Below are 20,477 nucleotides of genomic sequence, written 5' to 3' on the forward strand. Positions count from 1 at the left end.
AGATTTTATTTATTTATCTGGGAGAGAGCAAGCACGAGAGCAGTGCGGAGGAGGGGCAGAGGAAGAGGGAGAAGCAGGATCCCTGCTGAGCAGGGAGCCCGATGTGGGACTCCATCCCAGGACCCTGAGATCGCGACCTGAGCTGAAAGCAGACACTTAACACACTGAGCCACATAGGCACCCCTCCTTTGACATAATTCTTGATAATTATTGGCTTAGATTAGGAGCAAAAAAAAAATAATTGGCTTAGGTATGTTCTTATCTGAAAGGCACTTCCCGTGTAAAGTTTTCCTTCTTTTTTTTTCTCTGGGTCTCTGTTAACACTTCATTGGTTTTCTCCACTATTATACTTACTCTCACTGGATTATTCCTGTCCTAAGCCTGTTACTGGAAGGAATTCTCACAAAGAATTGAAATCTCAGTTCAAGAGTCCAGTTCAGATTTAGCTGAGAAACTTAAGAATATTCGTATAGGAAGTACATTGTCCATAAGTTTAATGACTTTTCACAACGTGAACATACCTATGAGCGAGAAACAGAATATTACCAGACCCTAGAAGCCCCTTGTGCTCTCTTTTAGTCTCTGCCTAAACCTGGAAGTATAACCATCATCCTGCCTCCAGTGCCATAGATTACTTTTACCTGTTGTTGGAATTTATATAAATGGAATCTTAGAGCATACACTTTTTTGTACTTTTTGTTTAATATGTTTGTGAGACTTATCCTTGTTACATTGTTGTAATATTCCTTCTGATGAATATACCTCTGCTTGTTGCATTGATGATTTGTGTAGTTTTCAGGTTTTGCTTATAAAGAGTGCTTCTATGAATGTACTTTTGTCTTTTGGGCACATATGTAGATATTTCTCTTGATTTATACCCAAGAGTAGAATTGCTGGGTCATTAGATATGTTGGTATTTGGAAATACTGCCAGTTTTCAAAGTGGTAGTTTACATTGTCAACAGCAGTGTACAAGAATTCCAGTTTGAACACACATTTAGTCAGTCACATTCCTAGGATGGGAGCCTGATTGGCCCAACTTGGAGCAGATGTCTGGTCAATTACAATGAGGGGACCCATGTGGGGGGTTGGGGTGGTTCAGGGGTCATGTGATACAGACATGGTTTGGGAAAGCCCACTGCTGATAGGCTCTAGCAGAAGTAGAGACAGTTTCTAGAAAATGAGAGATTGTGTGAATTGTGTGGATCTCCTAAAAGGTTTCAACATAGTATTTGCAAATGAGATGCACAAAGAGACGCTCTGAGTTGGAGGTACAGCTTTGAGTGATCAGCAAAGTAATGTAGTTAAAGCCATGTGACTAGGTGAGCGTGCCCAAAGAGAATTCTGAGTGAGATGAGAGCGGGTGGTTCATGGTGGAACTCTGGAAAACACCAGCAATTTTAGGATGACCAGAAGAATCTCTCAAGGAGACTGAGAAGGTGTGATCAGAGGGCCAAGGGAATGTGGTATCATGGAAGCCAAGAAAGAATCCTTGAAAGACAGCAGTCAAAAGTGGTGACTGCTTCTGCGAAGTCGGTGGCTAAAAAGTTTTTACCTGATGGAGGGATAAGGAGGTCAGTGGCCTTCTGAGAGGAATTTCAGTGAAGTGGTGGAGTGCAACACGTACAGATGAGTGAAAGCTGCGGGCAGTAGAGATAACAGCTGTGGCCAGGCCTCTCAAGTTACTTAGAAAGGAGGACACAAGGGGGTGGAGTTTGAGGGAAGGCGATCAGAAAGTAGCAGAGACTGGAGCATGCTAACCTGCTGATGGGAAAGATCTGCGAGAGAAAATATTCCGACAAGTGCGGTCTCTCTGATGGTAGTGGGAATGGCTGGGATCCAAGCTCTGGGAAGTGTGTTGGCCTTAGGAGGACACAGAAAGACTTCTTGCACTCCAGCAGTGAGGAAGCAGGAAAGGGTGGCTGGAGTGGTAGCAGGTTGCAAGGGTCCGTCAGTCAGCACTTGGGAGGTGCTCGGTAAATATTGGTTGAATTGACTGAATGATTTAATACTGTCAGGCATTACATCCTGCAGTCTCATCTGTCAGGTTTTTTGCGCTTTCAGATCTCCCGTGAAAAGGGATCTGCCGCCTAGCTTATGTTACTCGGGAGAGCATTTGTTTCCACATTTACCACCACAGAATGTGTAATAGCTTGGAATTACTGCTTGCTAAAGAAATCCAGATGTGTTTCCTTTATATGGTGCCCATCTGTTTCCCACGAGGAAGCAGGCCATGTAGAGATCTTCAGGTGCTTCTGCAGTATGTAGACGTTGTGACTATAAACGTGTGTACTGACTTCAATCAGTGTGTGTGTGTCTATATATAGTATGTATATTCTAATATGTATATATTTACACATTAGACCATACGTATCCAAATATTACCTTTAGTTTGGGAAAATAGAAAATACTTGCATTGACTTTACAAAATGTTATGATTGCATTTTTGGAGTTGTTTTCAGACCTTGGGCCACACTACTTTGAATGTTTTTATTTAAGATTTTATTTATTTATTTATTTGACAGAGAGACAGCGAGAGAGGGAACAGAAGCAGGGGGAGTGGGAGAGGGAGAAGCAGGGAGCCCGATACGGGGCTCGATCCCAGGACGCCGGGATCATGACCTGAGCTGAAGGCAGACGCTTAACGACTGAGCCACCCAGGCGCCCCTTGAATGTCTTTAATGGTGGTAATTGGATGGCTTCAGACAGCCAGGTGTTGTTCGGAATCAACTCTGTTGCTTTTCCTCATCCGATTTCCGGTATGTGTCTCAAATCCTTTTAAAGTCAATTACATAACCTAATGATATCTGTGGAATACAACTGCGCAGTCCCTGAAACGGGCAATAATAACGGAGTCCTCACTTGTGGACGTGGGAAGGACCAACCGTAGCACCATGTTATTGCCGAAAGCCCCACACTGGGACTGGTGTCCCACGGAGCGCCTTAGTAGCAGGATAATTAAAGTTGCCCTAAAAAGGCTTCTATTTAGAAGCACTCTGTTTTTATTTATTTTTCCATATCCGTGTGTCACTGTTGCCTTTCAAGTAAGAGATTTAAACTGCTACCCTCTGATTTATATTCATTGTGCCCATTATGCTAGTTCCTGCTGCTGCCCATGAAACCTCAGGAGCTCTTCTTCGCTCCACGTCAAGTAGTTCGTTCTTTTCGCAGTTATGCTACCGCTGCTTTTCTCTTCTCCGCTGGGCTAGACTTCTGTTTACACTGTACTTTCTACTTCTTGACGCTTGACATTTTCTTAATGCTAGAATGTAAAGTTGGATCACAAGGGACTGCTGTTCTTACTTGAAAGGGATGGAAACAATGAACTAAAAGAAAATTCAACTTTTTGTTCAGTCTCCTGGATGTGTCCATTTTTTTTCCCTCCGATGTGTCATTTTTGAATAAATGGCTTGTCACGGGGTTATTGATGTACTCTCTACCAGATTTTAATACCGAAAGTAATTTTTCATTTGTTAACATCCAAGAAAAGCAATATTACTCGAATTAGACTAGATAGGTGAGTTTATTTTACAAAAAACTGACCCTGTCCCGAAAATATGAACCCTCTGACAGGACTAGTAACTGCTCGAAGTCTCCAGATGGGCCACAAGTGGGATGTAAATTAGAAGAAGAAGTGAGTTTGGGTTAGGCAGTCTTGAAATGTTTTGGCTCTGCATGTGTGGTGGGTTTGTGTAAGATTTTTAGAATGGTCTTTTAATAAAATGCCTCCTGAAAAAGGGTTGTCATAGGCTAAGTATGATAGTTTCTCTTTCATACCTTACAATCATGTCAGGAGAATGCCGGTATCCTTATAGTTTCTAAATAAGAACTTGAAAAGGTTACATGAGTTTCTGTGCTTGTTCCCCCCCAGCCCCCTTATTTTTTTCTTTAAAAAAAATTTCAATTCCCCAAGTAGTCATAGTTTTTTACTGGCATGCACTAAGAAAGAAAAGTTTATTTGATGTTTGGCCACTTGTTAATAGGTTACTTCTCTCTGGAAATTATAATTTTAATGTTTGTCTAACCTGTTGTTTTTAGTATTGTGTTATTTTGGACCAAACTAAATGCAGTGGGAAGAAAGTTCAGAAACAAAACAATCTGAGGATAAGTCATTGATGTGATGCCATGCCCCCCTCAAATACAAAGACATTCTCTAACTAAACCACAAAATGACCATCCAAATCAGGAAATTAACATTGGTACATTACCACCATCCAATTTGTAGACCCCATTCAAATATTGCCAATTTTCCCATTAATGTCCTTTATTGCAAAAAGTTCAGAATCACAATTGAATCTGTCGTGTCTCCTTCAATCTGAAACTAACATTCTTTCTTTGACTTGCAATGATTTTGACTCTTTTGAAGATTACAGTTATTTTGTACAATGTCTCTGTTTGGGTTTGACTGGTGTTTCTTGTGATTTGATTCACATCTTTGTTAGCACTTTCACACCTGTTGCGTGTAGTCTCTCTCGGCATGATTTCAGTTTGGCCCCATTACTGATACCGGTCACTTTGATCTCTTGATTAAGGTGGTGCCTGAAAGACTTACTACTGAAATTACTTACTATTTGAACTTACTATTTTCCCCTTGGAATTAATGCTTTTGTGTGGAGGCATATTAAAACTATGTGTATCTTGTTCGTTGTCAGACTTTAGTTTTTTTCATTTACTTAATTATATCAAAATGGACTCATGTTTCCTTCAATGGATTATAATCTGTTACTATCATTATCTTAATGCTCGAACTGTTCTAGATTTGACCATTGAGAACTCCTTTCAGGCTGACTTCTGCATCTTTTTGATATGTGTCCCATTATTCGTTGAGAACCTCCTTGCTATTTAGTACAGCAAGATGCCTCCGGCTCATTTTGTCCTTTCTGTGTCCCAGCCCTGGAATTAGCCATTTCTCGAAGGAATCCTGGTTCCCTTTGGATAAGAATGGTATTTAGAAGCCAAGATCTGGATGTTAGATATGCTCATTATTGGGAGTGTTACTGCTCACAGCCCCTACAGAAAGAGAAGATACACCCATATAAGTATAAAAAATATAAATATATGAAATTTAAATATATAAACATATATATATTAAATATTTGAATCTTTTAAAATGTTTATGTTTATCTTTTTGGTTTTATTTATAGTTTTACATATTAAAAACCATGAACTCCTACCAGTACTTCCAATTTCATTCCAGTGCTACAGAATTCATTCTGTAAGTTTTCTCCTTTACATATTGTGGCTCCTTTTTTTTTGACAGGATAAATCTGACTTCCATTAATCTTGGTATATTTGCTTATTTGATCAGTTTTCCTGTATGTGACAGCCTCTCATCTCTGCCACCACTCCTTCCCCTACATAGATGCCTTCCCCACCTGATTTGGGCTCTAACAGCTTGTTTTGAGCCTACCCTCCATGCAGGTGCCTTCTTCATTCCATTCGGGTCCTGCCACCCCACACTAATCCCCCTTCCACTATGCTTAGGCTGCTTTACCCCCAGGCTGGCTGCCCCTCTGCAGGGATGCCCTCCAGCCACACTCGAAGTCCGACTCCCCACATTAGCGCCACTCCTCTCCCCCTCCATGAGTGCCCTTTTCAGAAGGAATCCTTAGACTGAAGAAGCATTATGAGTCCCAAGCAGGAAAAACAAAATCACATTTGTACCTGACACAACCATGGTGAAACTGCAGAACGCAGAAGTGGAAAGACCAAAGAAAATCTCAAATTTACAGAAGATCTTTTATTTATTTCTTTTTTATTTTTTTTTAAAGATTTTATTTATTTGAGAGAGAGAGCAAGAGAGAGAGCACAAGTCAGGGGCAAGGAGAGGGAGAAGCAGACTCTCTGCTGAGCAGGGAGCCCGAGCAGGGAGCCCGACTGGGGCTCCAATGCAAGCTTGATCCCAGGACCCCGGATTATGATCTGAGCCAAAAGCAGACACTTGACTGACAGAGCCATCCAGGCGCCCCCAGGATGTCAATATTTATCTGAGATAATAAATGTAAACAGATTAAACTCAACAGTGAAAAGGACAGAAATTGCCAAATTTATTAACATCCTAGACTGAGGATTTTACTTCCCATACAAAAGATCTCTTTGAAAACGTTACTCAGAGCTGTACTGAGCAAAATTTAACAGAAGGAATAATGCAGAAGAAACATTGCACAAGGAAATGAGTAAAATACAAGAATAAAAAATTAATAAAACTTAATATTTTGTTGTTGGTTTTTGTTCTGTTTTTAATGTAAGCTCTACACCCAGTGTGGGGCTTGAACTCATGACCCCGAGATCAAGAGTTGCATGCTCCACTGACTGAGCCAGCCAGGGACCCCAAAACTTAGTATTTTAAACCCGGTTTTATGTACCACCTAATGCGGAGTTCTTGTGTGGAATGTGTGAAGCAGGCAAGTAAACTCCTTGGTTAGATAACTGTTTTGCTTTGAAGCTTGTCCTTGGGTCCATTAGTGTTTCATCATGATTTTTTGTAAAACCTCACCTAAGCCCTAGAGCTTTCATGATTTGTTTTTGCTTCTTTGTACCTACTCCTCCTCCACCCCCAAAATCAACTATATAGTAGCTCATTTTTTATGAGCTCTTCTGACTTGTCTCTAGATTACATTTTAAATCTGCCTAACAAAAATTGCACTTTGTAGCACGCACTGTTTAGTTATCTTACTAACGCTTCAGTCTCTCTCAGGGACTCCATGAATCATCAGTGTTAAAATAAATTTTTCTTTTTGATCTGGATAGTCCAGGAAGAGTAGTTTATAACATAACTGAAACAGAACAGAAACAGAAGTAATGCATACAGCAATTGGCTAGTAACCAGCAATAACTTCCACATGTTGAGTGTAGTATCTCAGCAAGACCATGTTTATATCCCTTCTGAGCACTTGGCATTTAAGCCATTATCTGGACTGACCTCAGCAGGATCCCTAAAATTCGTGTGTGTGTGTTTGTATATGTATGTATATGTATCTTCATTCTTCCTTTCCTCATTCGCTCCTTTCCTGTAGTATCTCAGCAAGACCATGTCTTGGCATTTAAACCATCGTCCGGAGTGACCTCAGCGGGATCCCTAAAATTCATGTGCATATGTGTGTGTGTGTGTGTATGTATATGTATGTATATGTATCTTATTCTTCCTTCCTTTCCTCATTCACTCCTTTTTTTCCTCTCTTCAATAAGGAAGTGCTTTTGAGAGCGAATAACAAAGGACTACAACCCATACAGATGATACTAGACTAATTTGTTTGTTACCAAGCATATTGATCTGTTGAAATATTAAGAGTATATTGGCTTAAGAACACATTTACAATTAATAAATTGGTTTCACCATCACCGTATGAATGCAGTTTCTTAAGATTTGTTTGTAATAGAAGTACTTAATACTTTTTCCTCTTGTTCAGACCACTTGTCCCACGAAACTTTTTTTTTAATATGGGTTCCACTAGTGTAGAGCTAGTTTTTTTTTTTAATTTTATTTTATTATGTTAGTCCCCATACATTACATCATTAGTTTTTGATGTAGTGTTCCATGATTCATTGTTTGTGTATAACACCCAGTGCTCCATTCAATACGTGCCCTCTTTAATACCCATCATGGGGCTAACCCATCCCCCTCCCCCTCCCCTCTAGAACCCTCAGGTTGTTTCTCAGAGTCCATAGTCTCTCATGGTTCGTCTCCCCCTCTGATTCCCCCCCTTCATTTTTCCCTTCCTACTATCTTTTTTTAAACATATAATGTATTATTTGTTTCAGAGGTACAGGTCTGTGATTAATCAGTCTTACACAGTTCACAGCGCTCACCATAGCACATACCCTCCCCAATGTCCATCACCCAGCCACCCCATCCCTCCCACCCCCACCACTCCAGCAACCCTCAGTTTGTTTCCTGAGATTAAGAGTCTCTTATGCTTTGTCTCCCTCTCTGGTTTCATCTTGTTTCATTTTTTCTTCCCTGCCCCTGTGATCCTCTGCCTTGTTTCTCAAATTCCTCATATCAGTGAGATCATTTGATACTTGTCTTTCTCTGATTGACTTATTTTGCTTAGCATAATACCCTCTAGTTCCATCCACGTTGTTGCAAATGGCAAGATTTAGTTTTTCGTTGTTTTTTTTTTTGATGGCTGCATAATATTCCATTGTATATATATACCACTTCTTTATCCACTCATCTATTGATGGACATCTTGGCTCTTTCCACAGTTTGGCTATTGTGGACATTGCTGCTATAAACATCGGGGTACACGTACCCCTTCGGATACCTACATTTGTATCTTTGAGGTAAATACCCAGTAGTGCAATTGCTGGGTTGTACGGTAGCTCTATTTTCAACTTTGAGGGACCTCCATACTGAAAAAATGTCTTTTAAATGTGCATAACCGTGTCGCTAAGGTCTGAAAGTCTGTGTCCTCCCAATATTCATATACTGAAATCCTAACTCCCAATGGTAATGGTATTAGTAGGTGGGGCCTTTGGGAGTTGATGAGGTTGTGAGGGTGGAGCACTCATGTGCTATTACATCAGTACTAAGCTTATTTTCTTGATAAATTAAGTGATAAATACATTTGAATGGGAAAAAAAGGATGGGAAGTGATAGTACAAGCCTCATACGGTTGCTAGAAAGATTAAATAAGATACTGCATATAAAACATCTAGTTATACAAAGAGGGTGAGAAGAACATTCGAGATGGAGAACAGCATGTGCTATAGGCCTGAGATCTGAGAAACTTGTCATGTTCTAGGAATTGAGAGGTAACCAGTAGGATCAGAGGAACACAAGCAAGGAAGAAAGGGAATGAGACAAGATTGGTGAGACAAGCAGCATCTCATTGGCCATGATAAGCTTTTGTTTTGTTGAAGCATAAAGGGAGTCCATTGAAAAATTTTACGCAGAAGAGTGGGGTGATTGTGTTTGCATTTTAAGATCATCACTTTTGCTGCTTTGAGAAGGGTAGCATGGAGGAGAGCAAGGGTGGAAGCAAGTAAACGAGTTTGGAAACTGTTACAGTAGATCATGGTGGCCTGGACCAGAGTATTAACAATAAAAATGGAGAGGAGTGGATAAACTATGCAGGGAGAATGGATGGGTTGAAGGAATTGATGGCATCAAGAATGACTCCCGGGTTTGACTTGAGCAGCTAGGGAGATGGTGGGTCAGTTACTGCAGGGGGAAGATGAAACCAGAGGAAGGAAGTTTCGGGGGGTAAATCAAGAGTTTTGTTCTGGATAAATCCAGTCTCAGATGTACATGATTATGTAAGGGGACATGTTAGTCCAGCATTTGGATATCCTAGTCTGGAACTTGGGAGAGGTCGGGCTAGAGAGTTGAGGGGCTGGATAGAAAGAAGCCTGATGGTAGTTATGTTAAAGAGTGAATGGGAGTTGAGGCTGAACCAGCATAGATAAACTGAAAGTTTTGGCTAAGGAGAGCCTATGAATGGGGCAGTAGCTGGAGGGATATGTGGTTAATGGAGGGTTTGGACCTTGTTAAAGATGAGACATAGCAGATCATATCTGCCTACTGAATCTTTGTTGTGAAAAGTAGTGATAGGAGATGGAGTTAAGATTTTGAGATGTAGAAGATGGAGAGCAGCTGAGGACGGCTTGGCCTTTGAAGAAGAAGGTCACTTGATTGCGGTAGGCAAGGAAGTGATAGTAAGAATAGAGTTCTGTGGTTTTTATGGCAATGGGAATAGTATTTATGGCATGGGAAGGAGTGCAAAGGGCGAGGAAGCATGCAACAGTGAGCACTAGTCCGGAAACTGCAGTGCTTCCCGCGTCTGCAATCCGGGGTTGGGAGGTGGGTGGTGCTAGTGATGGTAAGGTGAGACCAGAGAAGCAGACAGGAATCAGCTCATGGCAAGTTTTCTTTGAAATTGTTTCTCTTTCCAATGGAGAGCAAAGAGAGGTTTTTAAACCTAGAAATAATTTGACTTTATATGATTTCAGAAGATTAGAATAGATCTTACTGTGGAATGGATTGGTGGGAAAAGCCAGTTAGGAAGCCATTGCAGTGATCTAGGAAGATGACAAGGACCTGAATGAGGGTGGCAGAGGGCGGAGATGGAGGGAGAGGATTGGATTCGGGGGCTCTGTGTGAATTAGAACCAGCATGCCTTAGTGGTAGTTCAGTTGTAACTACTGTCTACCAGTTGATTTTATGGAATATTAGTTGTTGAGGATAGCTCTTGGGGCTCTAGTTCTAACGACTGGTAATGTTAGTGGTGTGAGTTCATTAAAATAAGAGGATCAGGTCTGTGGAGGAACAAGGAAGCTCGGTTCAGGAGGTATTGAGGTTGAGGTACCAGTGGGCTGTCCCAGTGAGGACACCTGGTGAGCCTCCAGCAGGAAACTGGTTCCTCCAGGGATGCCCAGATGTGTCTGTTACTGTTTGATTCTGAGCTTTATGAAGATTTGCTTGTTTGGGTTCAGACTACTATTAATCTGGAGTTGTACTGAATAAACAATATGAAGCAAAGAAAATATGCCCAACAAGAAGCTTGATAATACATTATCATACTGCTTTATGATCTAATCATCCTGCAATCTACTCTGAAGGAAAAAAATGCAAAGAAAGATTTATGTGCGAAGATGTTTAGAATCAGTTTAGCTGTAATGGTGAAAAATTGAATATAATACATAGAAAATAACCTGGAAGGTATACATCAGTGTTAACTGTGGTAATTCTAGGTGATGGTTTTATTGATGACTTTTCGTTCTGTGAGTCTGTGATGTGTAGATTTTCTAAAATGAGCATGCATTCCTTTCCGATGAGGAAAAATGTATAGAAGTGGTGTATAAAAATGGAAATGTCCAACAATAGGTAAATAGTAAATTCTGGTACATCTGTAGGATAAGTGGTTATGGGGCATTTAAAATTATTTTGTTTATGAAAAGTTTTTGAGGTAGGTAAATGCTTATAAAACATTAATGATCCGTTCTCAGTGGACTATGATTACAAGAGCATATCTCTCTGAAGAAAGGCTGGCATAAACCTCGAAGATACTCCTACATTTATTTAACATATATTTATTGAGCCCCTACATTGTGTGTCAGGTGCTGGGGTACAGCAGTGAACCAGACCAGCTCCTTCCCTACTCCCAGGGAGCATGCACACTTGTGGGCGGAAAGGAAATAGCATTTGTACAAGTTGTGTGAAGGTAAAGCTTTCATTTCTCTAGGGTGAAAAACTAGGAGTGGAATCATTGGGTCACATGGGAAGTGTGTGTTTAACTTTATAAGAAACTGCCAGAAGTTTTCCAGAATGGTTGTACCATTTTATATGCTTGCCAGTAATGTGTGAGAATTAATTCCTCTTCAAGGTTTCTGTATATTTTTGTGTCATACCTGGGTGAAATATTGCCTAGTTCATTAGTTTTCTTTTCTATTGACTTTATCCGGTCTAGATTTATCTAATCCATTAAGCTGGCTTTCTTACACATACATAGATTTTTTTTTTCTATTTCCAGATATCCTAATTAGTTGGTCATAGTTTTTTGTTTCTACTCGTTTTCTTATAATTTTTTGTTGATTTTCTAGAAGCTCATTCTCCCTTTTATCTCTTTGAAGACCCTAAATATAATTTATATTAAAGTCAGTTTTGAATGACTCTTATTTTTATTTTCCCTAAATGGAATTAATCTTCAAAATTTATTGGTTCCTTCTTAGTATTTAATTTCTCATATATTAGAATTTCGGATTACAGACTCTACAAGTTTATCTTTCATTCTGTATTCACCAGCTTCTGGCTAGTAATTTTCTTTTGCTTTCAACTGGGATCCCGTGGCCAGAGCCCAGAATCCCCGATTCTTAAATTGCCACCTTAGGGTCCCTGTCCTGGAATGTTGCAGTGATATTGGAGATATCACAGATCAAGTCATCACATCAGTGGAAGGCTAAAAGGGTCAAACTTTCAGTTACTTCTTATCATTTTCAGAAAAAGAGGTAAAAATACGACTCATAGAGTTATAAAAATGAACACCTAATATTAAAGAATTTATTTTACTCTTATAATGTAAAGAAGCCAGGCAGATGTTATATCCAGCCAAAAGGAGAAATGAAAATTGTACACATTTATATGGAGAAAAGAATTTTAAGGTGAATTTCAATTAGAGAGAAAACTGGTTGGGGGTGTGTCTGTGAGTCAGTTGGATCACTACCAGATTGGACAGAATTTACATGCCTGTCCATTACCTACAGTTTAGATGGTTGCAGAATGGCTCCAAACCAGTGTAAAGGGCTAGAATGTGTTAACTTGAAAAAGTGTGCTACATAGACAATACATATTTTTCTATTGAAACATTTTTTTCTGCAGGACCCAGAACCTAGCAGACTTTCCACTTGAGCCTTGCTTATGACATTGTGTCTCTCTCTTGCTTTTGGTACAATGAGATACATGTGTTGTTTTTTAATGGAGCAGAGAGGGTCCCTTAAGTGTGAATTTATAACACCATTTTGAATGGAAACTGCATCTTGGGACGCCTGGGTGGCTTAGTCCGTTAAGCGTCTGCCTTCCACGCAGGTCATGGTCTCAGGGTAGTGGGATCGAGCCCCACATCTGGCTCCCTGCTCAACGGGGAGTCTGCTTCTCCCTCTCCCTCTGCCTCTCTCCCTGTCTTGTACTCTCTCTCTCTCAAATAAAAATAAAATCTTTAAAAAAAATTAAAGAAACTGCATCTTGATTTTACTAACAATAAGAAAGATATTTAATCGAAAATATGACAGAACTTTAGAAGCAGTCTGGTCTTGTTAATTCGCCCCAACACATGCTTGTTACACATCTTCTTTCTCCTAACACCCGCCTCCCTTTTACTTTGAAGCTGAAACAGACCTCTCCTACGTTAATGATATTTTCCCTTTTGTCATCTTCTAATATAGCTGTCTCCTCCTTGTTCTCACAACCCCTATCTTCCTGAACAGTCTGCCTGTCAAAGATCAAGCGAGCTGGTATATCTTGAAGCTGGATTCCAACTTGTTCTGCTTGCAAAGCCTGCGTTCTTTCCACTGTGACCATCATGACCTTGCAGGGAGACTTAAAGAAGAAATGGCTTTTGAGCTAGACCTTGAGGGAATGACAGGATTGGTTAGGCAGAAGTAAATAAAGGGGCTTTCATGAGTATCATGAATCAAAATGGTTCTGTGCAGAAATTTAGCATAGTGCCCTAAAGGTCATTGAGGGTCCTCTAGAGCCCAGCTACTCAGAGTATGATCCTCACACCTGTAACTTCGGAAGGCAGCTATGCTCACCACTATACCACCAACGCCACCTGTAACTTCAGTAATAACCCTGGGGCTTTTTAAAAATGCAGATTCTCACACCCTACCTCAGACCTACTAGATCAAAAATCTCAGCATGGAGTCCAGGAATCCGTGTTTTTAGCAAGCCCTATCTACGTAACAGTAGATGGTATTGTAGTATTCAGGTGATTCTTAGAGGCATGCAAATGTTTGAGAAAGCTTGGATAGTTTTCTCTGGCTACTCTACCTTTCAGAATTTCCTGGTTGTCAGGTGGTTGCCTCTAAAATGAATTCCTCAGTAGTAGACCAGAAATTTCATCAGCACCTTAAATGATAAATACTTCCTGATTGGGAATTACCATTGGCATCTAGGAACCTGACTCATAAGCTGCCTAGCTTTATATAGACTCTGCCATAGAATTTAGCTAGTATGTAAAAGTGGTAATATAGAGAAAAAAGCCTGGAAGGAGACATACCTAACCACTGTAAAAAATGATTCATGGCATTCATAAAGGTAGACTTTATTCAGGGGAACTATGACAGTGGGGTTTTGCAGTGGGGAGAGAGAGAGGGCTCAACTCCAAATACAACAAGGAAAAATGGGGATTTATATCAAAGGGCAGGGTGGGGTGGGGGTGGTGGATGGAAAATTACTAAGAGGGTAGGGTAATTGTTTGCTAAACTGACCTACCAGGATTCTTGCTGAAGGCAGACTAGGATTATCAGGTAATACCTATATATGTGGGGGATTGTGGAGAATGAGGAATTTGATTGGATATCGAGGGTGGAGGATTCTGGCTAAACTGACTGGATTCTTGCTAAAAGGGGCTCTTAGAGGACACACCCAAGGATGGGGCTCAGTCTGGCTTCGAGGAGCCAGAGTAAAGTTTAGTTAAGGAGAGAGTCTTTGTCACCACTAACAGTGATTATCTCTGGGGGAGGTTGTGGGATGGTGCAGAAGTGAAGGGGAGGGCTTTAACTTTTACACCCTACGACTTTTTTACATAGAGAAAGAAAGTCAAATTTACATATTTGACTTTTATACAGAGAGAATCGTTTATGTCATTAAATATTTTTAAAGAAGTATTTTGGTAGAGAATTCTGACGTGTTTTTCAGTGGATATGTTTTTCTCAGTTTCTTGTAGTTTAAAAGTGGTAGGGGAAAAAAAAAAACAGTATTGTACTGTCCATTATCCAAACTTGGAAAACTTCTGCATATCTTTATTCTCTGAGAGCTACATCTATCTTAAGAAATAGTCAGGGTTTTCTTCCTTTTCATCTTAGTAGTGAGTTATTTTTAGAAATAAAACTCAAATGAACAGCCTTAATAAATTAACATGACATGATATTTTATTGTAACTAATAGCCATGTTGTGTGTAATACTAGAAATATGTATCTGAATGTTTTAACTTATTGATAACATTGTTTTGATTTTGAGCATAATGGAACATCATTTGAGTCATTGTCATTGTTTTCATTTTTCATAGCGAGCACATTTTTAACTTTTTGATCTATTTTAATAGTGCACCCTTGCATAAATGAAAACTTGAAAAATATAATTTAGAAAAGAATTCTTGGGGCGCCTGGCTGGCTCAGTGGAGCATGCAACTCTTATCCTCAGGGTTGTGAGTTCGAGCCCCATGTTGGGTGTGGAGATCACTTAAAAATCTTAAAAATTAGAAAAATAGGGCGCCTGGGTGGCTCAGTCGGTTAAGCGACTGCCTTCGGCTCAGGTCATGATCCTGAAGTCCCTGGATCGAGTCCCGCATTGGGCTCCCTGCTCGGCAGGGAGCCTGCTTCTGCCTCTGACCCTCCCCCCTCTCATGTGCGCTCTCTCTCTCATTCTCTCTGTCTCAAATAAATAAATAAAAATCTTTAAAAAAAAAATTAGAAAAATAATTCCTCATTGCATAATTCTTGGCAAACTTGTTAATGCAAATAACCCTTTGCAAGATGATACATTAAAAAACACTGGTTGTTGGGGCACCTGGGTGGCTCAGTCAGCTAAGCATCTCAACTCTTGATCTCAGCTGAGGGCTTGAGCTCAGGGTCATGAGTTCAAGCCCTGTGTTCAGCTCTATGCTGGATGTAGAGCCTACTGAAAAAGAAAAAAACCCTGGATATTGTGGCTATGGTACTGATTCCTCTGTTACAGGTTCTTTTGAGTACCAAAGACCTATGACCCAGTTTTTCGGGTCTTTCTTTCAGGGACCACAGCGTCTCTGTGCCCTAGTGCGCCATGATGTCATCTGGCCTTCCTTAGCACCAGCACAACTGTCAACCAAACACCAACACAACTCTAAAACATGTCCCATAGTCAAGTAGCCATTTTAGATGTTTTAAGCCCAGCAATGCTTTCTGATGAACTTTCTGTGATGATGGAAATGTTCCCTTTCTGTGCTAACGTGGTAGCCACTAGGCACGCGGAGCTATCAAGCACTTGAAAGGTGGTGAAGGTGACTGAGAAACTGAATTATTAGTGTTAATTTTAATTTTAATAGTCACGTGTGGCTACTACCTACCATATGGGACAACAAAGCCGTCAGAAAGGTTTGGTGAGCTTCTCTAAGGGCTTATCTGGGTATGTGTGGTAAGCTGAAGTGTTTATCATGCTTGTCTTGTAAGTTTAAAAAAATCTTCTGGTAAAGACACTTATTTCAACTTTCCCACTTTTTCTAAAAGAAGAAATTTTTCTTACAGGTTTTGTGTGTGAAGCTGTGTGGAAACCTAAAATACTATCCATCACATCTTTATAGTACAGTGGTGCCCCCTGATGGTAAGCTTTCTTATCACTTCTTAGATTCCTATGCTGATGTATTTCCATTCTTCCAAATAAAAGGAGAAGTAGGGGTTTCGAGCAAAATGGACTCTTCTTGTGCCCCTCCATTCTCCCCCCCCCCCCGCCCCGCCTCCCTCCCCCAGTTCACTTCCTCCCTTTTCTGCGGTCATAATATCTCTTATGTCTTTTGGCAAACTCCCACCCCAGCAACAGATGAGTTATAGATGAATTAGAAGCAGTTTCTGCCTTCCAGAACTTAACTCTTCACCTGGGAAGACTCTAAGCAGATAATATAATAAAGTGTGACACATGCTTAATGACATGTTATAGAGTGGTAGAGAATAGGTAACTTGTAGTGTAACGAAGGCACTGTTACAGGAGTTCAGAGGGTCATGAATTCCATATTTCAGCGTTCTTTATAGAATCTTGTATTTTAAAGTTGCCTTTTAAAAACTAAATTTTATCTATTCCTGTATTCCTACTTTTTTTTTTTTTTTACCTCGACAGAAATAACAGTTAATTATAGACACGGCCTTCCCTTGATAACACTCACTTTGCCATCCAGAAAAGAGCGCTGTCAATTTGTGGTCAAACCAATGTCATCAACAGTTGGCTCCTTCCTTCAGGACCTGCAGAATGAAGATAAAGGTGTCAAAACTGCAGCCATCTTCACAGCAGGTATATATATATATATATTTTTTTTTTTCCACTTGTCTTTTTTTTTTTTTTTTAAGATTTTATTTATTTGACAGAGAGAGAGAGACAGCGAGAGAGGGAACACAAGCAGGGGGAGTGGGAGAGGGAGAAGCAGGCTTCCCGCTGAGCAGGGAGCCCGATGCGGGGCTCGATCCCAGGACCTGGAATCATGACCTGAGCCGAAGGCAGACGCTCAACGACTGAGCCACCCAGGCGCCCCTCCACTTGTCTTTTTTTGAACATTTTTTTGTTTTTATTCTATACAGTTGATTCTTTAATTCATTATATAATAAATGGTTGGCCTTTACTGTGTCCTCCATTTTTGTATATCAGTAATATGAAAAAAATTAACTATTGAATAAAGAATTAGTGGAATAAGTTTAATGTAAATTTCAGTTACTTATTTCATAAACTTAACCCCCCATTTTTTTCTGAGAATATTTTAATGACAGATATTAGCATGTAATTTTCAGCACAGTTTGAATAATTAGAAAACAAAATGCAGTTTTAATGATTAAAATAGCTAGTGAATAATTACATAAATAGTTCACTAATCTTTATTATAAAGCAATCATGGTCTTGTATGTTTTTTGATGGATTGTTTTCAGGAAGAATATATATATTTTTTAATACCAGTACAGGTGGTTAATCACTAGACATTTCAAGTTTTGGGATCTAGCTTTTATGTCCTCATGGTCTGAAGTGGTTCTTGGACCTACTGCCCCTACAATAGAATAAAGAATTCTTTACCCTAGCCCAACATAGAGGCTACAAAAAGAGATAAATGACCAAATTTGCAATTTTATTTTATTGTAGTATGACATGCTTAGAATAAACTTTTTTTTTTTTTTTTTTAAAGATTTTATTTATTTATTTGACAGAGAGAGACACAGCGAGAGAGGGAACACAAGCAGGGGGAGTAGGAAAGAGAGAAGCAGGCTTCCCACCGAGCAGGGAGCCCGATGCGGGGCTTGATCCCAGGACCCCGAGATCATGACCCGAGCCGAAGGCAGTCACCCAACCAACTGAGCCACCCAGGCGCCCCTCTTAGAATAAACTTATTGAAGCATTAGTGATTACTGTTTCAGTTTTGAAAAGGAAATAAACCTTCTTCTTCCCTATCCAAGTTCAGAACCAAATAAGGGGTAGATATAGAAGTTGGAAAAATAGAGATTAAGAATTTATTTACTAGAGGGTCTCATGCTGAGTGAAATAAGTCAGAGAAAGATAGTTATCATACGATCTCACATGTGGAATTTAAGAAACAAAACAGAGGATCATAAGGGAAGGGACGGAAAAATAAGACAGAATCAGAGAGGGAGACAAACCATAAAGAGACTCCTAACTCTAGGAAACAAACTGAGGGTTGCTGGAGGGGAGGGGGTGGGGGGTTGAGGTAATTGGGTGTTGGACATTGGGGAGGGCATGTGATGTAATGAGCACTGGGTGTTATATAAGACTGATGAATCACTAAACACTCTCTCTGAAACTAATAATACACTATATATTAGTTAATTGAATTTAAATTAAAAAAAAAGAATTACTCAACAAATTGAGCATCTAACCTATTCCAGGCACTGTTCTAGGTGCCAGAGGCAGAGCAAAGAACAATAGAGGTAAAAAAAAGTCCTGCTCTTTTTGAGGTTATCTTCTAAAAGAAGAAAAAGGTGAAGAAAATATGTAGTATGTTAGATAATAAATATTACAGAGAAAAAGAGTGGGGGCTGTGGTGGTGGGGAGGTGCCTGCGGAGTGGGTGTTTATGTGGTATGGGGGGAGATGCTCTGGAGTTGGGGGCGTGTTATGTGGTGGGAGGTGCTCACAGAGTGGGGAGTGTGGCGGGGGCGGGGAGACACAGAGTCTGGGAGTGTGCTGTGGGGGACCACGGCGTAGGGAGAGATGCTTGCAGAGTGGGAGTGTGTGTGCTGTGGGAGGAGGTGCTTTCAGAATGGGGGCTGATGGGGGGAGGTGTGAGAGGAGATGCTCTCGGGGAGGCAGGGTTGGTGGGGGGCGGGGAATGCTCACTAAGGTCAGGTCCTAGGAATGCCTGGAAGAGAAGGGGGAGCTGTGTCGATGGGAGGGCGCTCCTGGCAGAGGCCCAGCTGTGGGAGCCCAGCCTCTGTGGCTGCAAAGGAGGCAGCTGGGTGAAGTAGGATGGGAGGGACAGGTCAGGAAAACTGTACTGTAGGTTGTGGTAAGGACTTTGAATTTAACTGGAAGGGGACCTTTTTCCTGACAAAACCAGGATCCGAGAAGAAGGTTTTAGTCCTGTGGCCACAGTGGCCTAGCACTTCATCTCTGAACTAGACTGAACAGTCCCAGGAGCACTGAACGCCCGTGGGCCTTCTGCCCTGGGCCAGCACCTGCCTTCCTAAGCTTCTAAGAGCCGGCAACTGGCTGCCAGCCCGTGTGCCTGGGCTGGGGGGAGGGCACCGAGCACAGTGCTTGCCTGGTGGTGTGGACTCAGTAAGTGCCCCTTAAGTGAATGAAACAAACGAGGCTAAAGCGGTGATTGACATGGACCCTGCTTGTTTCTAAAAATCTGAGTAGCTTTAAAACATAAAGCACAAAGGAAAAGACTAGAAATCTTAGAGAAAAAGGGCTCTTTAGACTGAGTGAAAACACTTTATTGGGGTTTAAATCAGTACTTCCCCAAGAATTGGTGAAGAATTCAAGACTCTATCATTAGCTCCTCAAAGAGTGTTTCGTGTCCATTTCCTGCTGTTCCTGTATTAGTATAAAGGATAATGTAGTACTTCGACTGAGAAATCGTACCCAGGTGATTGCTTTTTGTAGCCCTATTTTAAGGAGTAGGTTTGAAGTCATTTAAATGTAAATTTTTAAATGACACGTGCAAAGTCATATAAAATGATTGGTGTGTTGCCAATCTTTAAAAAGAGAGGTTCTGTGGGCGGAATTTGCCTGCCTTTAATTTGGGCTTGAAAAGAGTGTTCTAAGCTTGTCACAGTTTTGCCCATAGTGTGGGTTGAATTATTTGGCAATTCCTGGGAAAATGATGTCACCCCAACTGATGAACAGGAACCCAAACAGCCAAATTCGAGGAACAGACCCAGGTGCAGACTTGACTCGCTGCCTTCTGGAACAAAAGGACTACGGAGAGCCAGACAGCAGGCAGACAACCAGGTTCTTCCTGATTTTACCGGCAGCATTACTGCTGTCATGCATATTAATGTAGCCGCAGTAGCTGTGGTTGGCTGTAGCCTGGCAAATGCCAGGCTGCGTGAACATACCGTCCTGGACCTTATATCACTTCTGCGTGGACTGTTCTAAAGGGAGAATGATAGAGAAACTCCCCCCCGCTCCCCCACCGCCAGTGTTCTGCTTATTGTTCAGATAGTTTGCTTTCTCAACACCTGGGTTCCATTAAAGTTTAGTTCCAAAATAAAAAACCAGGCTATCTGAGAGACTGTGCAAAGCACACTGAGGTTAAAATTTTCCAGGAGGTTTTTTTTTTTTTTTCCCGTTTTCCTTGAATTGTTCCTAGGATATTTGAAATTACTATTAGAATCTCTCCTACCATTTACGACCTCCATAAAAACCACACACATGCAGACTGACTCCTTGGGTTTAATTACGTTTATTACAGTCCCTGCCGCCCCCAGCTCCTGGAAGATTCGCCTCTCTTCACCTTTCCCCAGCTAGAACAGTAGGGAGTCCTGTGTGGTCGTGGTTGGTGGTGCTGTTTGGCTACCAAGTTTGAACAAATCAGTCACCTCTAATAATTAAAAGGCTTTTAAATG

The 20,477-nt window shown here is 40.8% G+C and overlaps 1 protein-coding gene across 1 annotated transcript in view; it reads left to right on the forward strand.

Moving 5' to 3' along the window:
- The first annotated feature begins 2,656 nt into the window (after positions 1 to 2,656).
- Positions 2,657 to 20,477, forward strand: part of MCUB (mitochondrial calcium uniporter dominant negative subunit beta) — a 34,770-nt gene continuing 16,949 nt past the window's right edge. The window contains 4 exon segments of the mRNA XM_035030264.1: positions 2,657 to 2,758; positions 5,144 to 5,214; positions 15,943 to 16,018; positions 16,529 to 16,699. Of these exon segments, the coding sequence (XP_034886155.1) occupies positions 2,695 to 2,758; positions 5,144 to 5,214; positions 15,943 to 16,018; positions 16,529 to 16,699 (382 nt within the window). The 5' untranslated portion in view covers positions 2,657 to 2,694.

This window comes from Mirounga leonina, unplaced genomic scaffold, assembly GCF_011800145.1.
Source record: "Mirounga leonina isolate KUSES-001 unplaced genomic scaffold, KU_Mleo_1.0 Mir_357, whole genome shotgun sequence".
Classification (NCBI taxonomy): Eukaryota; Metazoa; Chordata; class Mammalia; order Carnivora; family Phocidae; genus Mirounga; species Mirounga leonina.